The 6639-nt window shown below is 34.7% G+C and overlaps 1 protein-coding gene across 1 annotated transcript in view; it reads left to right on the top strand.

Moving 5' to 3' along the window:
• Window positions 1-6165: 6165 nt before the first annotated feature.
• LOC110038368 overlaps window positions 6166-6639 on the top strand; it is a 2281-nt gene continuing 1807 nt past the window's right edge. Inside the window, exon 1 of the mRNA XM_020743182.1 lies at window positions 6166-6582. Coding sequence (XP_020598841.1) covers window positions 6166-6582 — 417 coding nt within the window. The remainder of the gene's footprint in view (window positions 6583-6639) is intronic.

The following is a 6639-nucleotide window of genomic DNA, read 5'->3' as shown; positions in this document are numbered from 1 at the left end:
ATGTGGGGGGGCATTCATTACCTGAGGAGGACATAAAATCTAATGATTTTGAAGATTAAGATGCTGATAGTTTGGCTGATATGATTGCTTTAAGGGAGTCTATCACAGATGCTATTTGTGGCTATTGATCAACCAAGTTTTCTTTTAATAAGATTATAGGTTTATATTCATACCCATTTAATTTTGTTTTTTTTTTAAATACCTTAAGCTGACATTTCATTCTTTTGTTATTTTCACAGTTATACCAACATGACTTCCAGAATATCAAGTACAGACAGAGGGATTTTGTGTTATTGTGGACTACCGTCTCCGTTGTTAACGTCACGTAAGGAGCATAGCTTCGGGAGTCAGTCCTATGGTTGTGCCAGGGGTGTTTCAGCTCGTTGTGGTTTCTTCCGGTGGGCTGATAGTCCCTCATATTACACTGACAGTAGTCATGCCAGTAGTCATGTGAATCCGATGTTTTCTCCGGCTGACAGTGCAGATGAGGACCGGCGTAGCCAGAGTCTTAAGTTGAATATTTTAATATTTCTCCTTGTTGTTGTACTTGTATTTGTCCTTTTTTAGTTCTCTTGGTACTCATTAAGGTGTGAAAACTGTATGGTATCTTTTAGAACTGATCTGTGATTATCGTATGTTTCTGCACTATATGTTTCTTTTCCATCAATAAGTTATTCTGAATAAGCTGCCCCAAACAGTTTTGATTCAGACAGGGGCATGAATGTCATTTAACCACCAATAAGTTGGTCTGAATAAGCTGCCCCAAACAGCAAGCCAGATTATTCTGATAAATTATATCAGATTATCAGATTATCAGAATAATCTGCTTATCAGCAGATTATAAATAATCCACAGCTGCGCCAAATAGACCCTTAGTAATATTGTGATATTAATAATTTGAGTGCTATGCATATAAATATTAAAGTTTAGGTATTATATATGCAAATACATAAGAATTGTGTGATATGTGTCAATGCCCCCATTAAAGGAAAGCTTACAAAATGAAATCCTCTTCAATGGACAAGTTTCATTACAATAATTCAAAAAAAGGTAATGGTTTGATTCCAAGCGATTGCTGGGTCTAATAAAATAGACATCGGGCCTCATATTTTATAGCACTAGATCATAGAAAATCTAAATGTCGTATCAAATAATCTTGTTAAAATATTATTGAAATAAAAGGTTGAATTAATTGTTATATTCACATCTTTGATGAAGATCTGCCACCATCATGATTGTTCATAGACTCATATATCCAATTTGAAAATTTATAATATGTATCATCAATAACTTCTTTGTTGATAGTTGACACCTAGAAGTGGTGCATATATTTGAGATGAGTAAAGTGTTAAAATATTCCCCGAGTATTTATATATTGTCATTTTAGTTCCAAAGTTAATAAAAGTGTCGTATTAGTCCAAATACTCTTTAAATTGAGGCAAAAATAGTCTATGTTTAGGAACTAAATTGCCAATTAATTTGATCTCCTACAAAAAAAAGTAGCGACAATTTGAATATTTTTCTCAATTTGAGATGTTAAACTGTCAAAGAATTGTGAAAAAAACCATAAGAAAAATTTCCATCATGACAATTGGAGCTAAACACTTGATGGATAACCGAAGCTAAAAGCTTCATGAAATGGATAAAAGGGTGAGTGGTGGAAGGATAAATTATTTATTAAAGTCTATGTTACTCAAAGCCTCGACTAACTTCACATGTATTACGGTGAATATGACTGTAATTGATATGTCTGTCACCAAATAAATTGCTCTGTAACATATGAGAAGGAACATGTCGTAAAATAAAATCCACTCTATAAAAGCACAAATCTCAATGCATACCTTCAAGGCTTCAAGAATAAAGTTTAGGGCACCAACTGCACTTTGATATCAGGAAATTTATGATCTCATACTCTACTACACGATAAGGCAATCTTGCATGGTAGTCTGATCAAGTATTTGAAGCAAATTTGGATCCTTTGGGGGCATCAATGAGATGATCAAATTATTTTAAAATTTTTCATGATTTTAATCAAATCGAACATTTCAATGAGTTGAATCGAACGAGATTAATATCATCTGTAGGGTACCCAAAACCTAAAAAATATATATTACGATCAAGGGGATCACTCCGAGTAATCTAATCAAATATTTTGGATTTTGGTGATATTTATAAAAATGTTACTCCCAAAATCTATAAATTGACATTCACTCTCTACGTGGGGGGACCTGAAACTATATTGATGGTAGGAAAGAGCTCAAAGCTATATATGATCCATAAACTCTACCAATTGTCTAACAACTTCATCACCGCCATCGAATTGTAGCTATTAAACTATCTTTGTTAGACATTAATTAATCCACCATCATTGGACCACTATCTCTCGAGCATTGCCATGAACCTTCACCGCCATTCGTGAATTATTTGTTTCTAAAAATGTGAATCAATATAACAAAATTAGTCTAAATGCACCCATATTTAGTTTTAACTATTGATGCGTGCTAGAAAATTTGTGGCGGTAGATTAATGAATTATTGTCTTAGCGTTACACAAGAATTCATCACACACTCAAATAAAAAAAATAGCTAGTAGAAATGCCTAAAGTTTTTACATGGAAAACCTGGAAGGAGAAAAACCACGTGGTCTGACCCAACTGAAGAGTTCAATTATAGAAAGATGATTACAATTGCAGCCACTTATCACACAAGCGAGAAATGGTTATTATGTTTCCCAATTTACAACGTCGATGTGCTAATGAATTTGTTACTAGGAACAGACAACGATCGATAGTGATTGACAGTGTCCAATCAGTGGTTGGCAGTGATTAACAGCGTTCAACGAAGCTTGGTGGTGACTGATGGCGTTCTGCGGAGATTTACGATGATAGAGAACAATTTAAAGTAGTCGACAAAGGTCAGTGGTGATCGACAACGGTTGATGGTGGTCGATGGTGGTCGACGATAGTCAGCGGTGGTGATGCTGAACTTTAGCTTCTTCTGAAATCTTCAAGCTCTCCCCCCCTCATGAGAGGGGTGGGTGGGGCTCTATTTATAGAGTTCCAGGTGCAATTAATGCAAAAATATGAATCATTTTGATTGGACAGTCTGGAGAGCTTCTTTTGATCAAATGACATTTGATGGAATTTAAGTGCCTTAACAATGTTGGAATTGGCCATACTTGGGGCTTCTTGGATTCATCTTGTCGAGACGCTTGATTCGACTATAAGCTTGTCAGATTTGATATTCATTTGACCTTCTAAACATGCTTGAAAAGCTTTCAAAAGTAGTTTAATAGCTGATTTGAACTTGATTTAGCTCAAATTGAACTGATTTTGATATCATTGGGTTCGACTTGTGGAGTTGGTCATTTTGACTCTAAGTTTGCTAAAATTTGAGCTATGTGTCACTTTTGATTAATGTTTGAATATTTTTTGCTTAAAAGATTATCTCGATATTTCTGCTAGATGATTGATTTGTTGATGACGAATTAGTTGCCCCTTATAATCAGGTGAGCTCAAAGTCATTATTCCTAAATATTAAAATCCGGACTAATTTAGATTTGTCGTAATATTATCAGTGTAATATTAAAAAGTTGTCTGTTATGCATATACACATATAAATTTTGGTAATACAAATATATATGATTTACTCGTTATATATGTAAAATTTTAAAACTTTTTTATTTTTGTTTTTACATATATATATATAATATATATATATATGAATATGGGGAAAATTTTCTTGCATTTATGGTGGTGATATCTGGAGAACTCCATGTGATCATCAAGAGTACTGTAATTTCAGGAAGGTGATGCCGACTCCAATCGTAGATGAGTTGATTTATTGTAGCCCTTGTATATGAATATGTTAGTCTTTGTAGCTTGTCAATTGCATGATGTGACATGCATGCATGGTAGTGATGTGTCTATCTGCACGTCTTTGACATTGCTTTTGCGATATTTGTGGCTTCTCATTTATGCGTAATTCGGCAATTAAAGTTATCATGAGCACTTTATAAAAAAAGAATTACGTATCTTTTCAAACTTGTGTCTTCTAAGATTTGTATTCTCTTTGGTGTGTATCTTTTGAGGCTTGTGCCTTCTTAGGTTTATGCCTTCTAGGAACTTGAAATGCACCGATATCTTCTGAGGCTCGTAGCATTCTGAGGTATGTGATGCACCTATGTCTCTTAGTGCTTGTGGCCTTTTGAGTTCTTTGATGTACCCATGTCTTCAGATACTTATAGCATTCTGATGTCTTTGATGTACATTTGCCTTCTGAGGCTTGTAATCTTCTAAGATTTTTGATGTATGTGTGTCTTCTAAAGCTTGTAGCCTTCTGAGTTCTTTAAGTGGTGACCCTATCAACCACTTATTCTCGTGAAGTTTTTATAGTGAGGATCATGTCCACTACTAGCTTTCCATCGAGACTTGACTCTTATGTTTGTCTTCCAAGGGCATGGTAGCTTCTCATTTATTCTTGTTTCTTGGGCTTAACATCCAAGAGTACCGTATCTTCCCATCAAGCCTTGCCTCTTGGGCTCAACTTCCAGGGGCAAGGTAGCTTCTCATTGTGACTTGTCTATTGAGCATGACTTTCAGGAGTACCGTATCTTCTCATCGAATCTTGTCTGTTAAGCTCGACTTCTAGGGGCATGGTGCTTCTCCTTGAGTCTTGTCTCTTGGGCATGAGTTCCAGGAGCATCGTATCTTCCCCTTGACTCTTGTCTATTTATGTTGGATTAATTTTGGACTACAATATAATTAATAAATGTGTTGGGTCATCATTAAATAAATCAAAATTATTTTGGTCTAATTTAGAATTAAGTTTATGACTTTGGGCACATTTGTCATGATATTATAGTGTGGATACCATAAGTGCAAATTCTAATTTGATGAGGGGCAGAATTAGAATTAAGCAAAACTTTTTTGTAACCGCCTGGTAGTTACTTCAAAGGGTGATGGTCCCCAATTTGCAGAGAGACACATCCCTTTTCTTGCACTCCATCAACAAGAAATTAAGGAAAATCTGGAAAATTTGCAGATTGGAAGATCATATCTTGTGCAATCGATCTAATGGATTCTGGTACGCTTCTGCTAATCTATGGCTTATTTCTCTCAAAATAGAATGTGATTTTTTTAGTTCTAACAATTGGTATCAGAGCAGGTTCACGTTCAGTTTTTCTTGAGAAATTTTTTTTTCTTTTCGATTTTTTGGTCCTTAGCCATTGTTGTTCACCGATTATGAAGTCATAAATTTGTGATTAATGATGGCTTGTATATATTATTTGGTTTGTTGGTTTTTTGATCTGTTTGGTATATCAAATTTGTCGGAATCATTTTTTTTGTTGTATAAATAAGGGTTAGAAATCATCTAGAAATTAGATTTCTAACAATTTTGGGGTTTGAAGACTTCATTTTGGTGTAAAAATGACTTTGAAACCGTTGGGTTCTGATTTGGATTCGAACTGGGTCGTTTGACCCGTTTGGAGGTTGAAGACAACCAGAAACGACATGTCGTTTCTACGGCGTAAGCAAACAACATGTAGTTTTCTGTATTAAAAAAAAATTTATTAAATGTTCAATTAAATTCAAATTATTGGTACTTTATAAATTTTTTCATCATTTTTTAATGATCTAATTGAAACATGATGTTGCCAAAGTGACCTCTCTTGTGTAAATAGTTCGTGACGAATGTTGGATGTTGTGTGTGTGTGAGTTTATGCGTGTATTGATCGGCCCAAAGGAAAATTAATATTTGGCCGAACTACATACACACTTGTGATGGTAAACATGTAACAATTATAAGGAATTATATGTGAGTAATAAATCGATCCAAAGATAGATTTATTATTTGACATGCATTATTGTTAATGTTTGATCATTACAACAAGATTACCACTTGCAGTTAATATTACTGTCCAACGACTTGATATTAATGTTGCATTAGGTGTCTTGAGATGGGATTTACCATTATTTGAATTCATTAACATTGTTGGTATTATTTTTTTTATTTATTATTTATTTTATGAACATGTTATTTATGTAATCATTTTGTTCATTTTTCACTTGTTGCTACTGTATCTGCTAATCTCAATTTGGTTCCAATCCTTAAGGGTGACAGCTTTAAGGATTGGAAAAAGAACATTCACATTGTTCTTGGCTGCATGGATTTAGACCTTGCGTTAAGAATGGAAAACCCCGCTCCTCTTACGGATGCTAGTTCCTCCGAGGATAGGAGGATCTATGAGAAGTGGGATCGTTCTAATCGCTTGAGTCTTATGATCATCAAGCGCGGCATACCTGAGGCTTTTAGAGGTGCGGTGTCTAGTGAGATCACTGATGCTGCAAGTTTCCTTGCTGAAATAGAGAAACGCTTTGCAAAAAGCGATAAGACTGAAACTGGTATTCTTTTAAAGAAACTGATTTCAATGAGGTTCAGAGGCAAGAAAAGTATAAGAGAGTACATCGTTGAGATGTCTAACATTGCTTCAAAGCTGAAGTTGCTAAAGCTCGAGTTGCCGGATGATTTACTCGTGCATTTAGTTCTTAGTTCTCATCCTCCACAGTTTGGCCAATTCTTGGTCAGCTATAATATGCAAAAGGAGAAATGGACTCTTAATGAGCTTATTTCACATTGT

The sequence above is a fragment of the Phalaenopsis equestris genome, unplaced genomic scaffold (assembly GCF_001263595.1).
Source record: "Phalaenopsis equestris unplaced genomic scaffold, ASM126359v1 Scaffold232693, whole genome shotgun sequence".
In the NCBI taxonomy this organism is placed as follows: Eukaryota; Viridiplantae; Streptophyta; class Magnoliopsida; order Asparagales; family Orchidaceae; genus Phalaenopsis; species Phalaenopsis equestris.
This window is presented reverse-complemented; position numbering and strand designations above follow the sequence as displayed.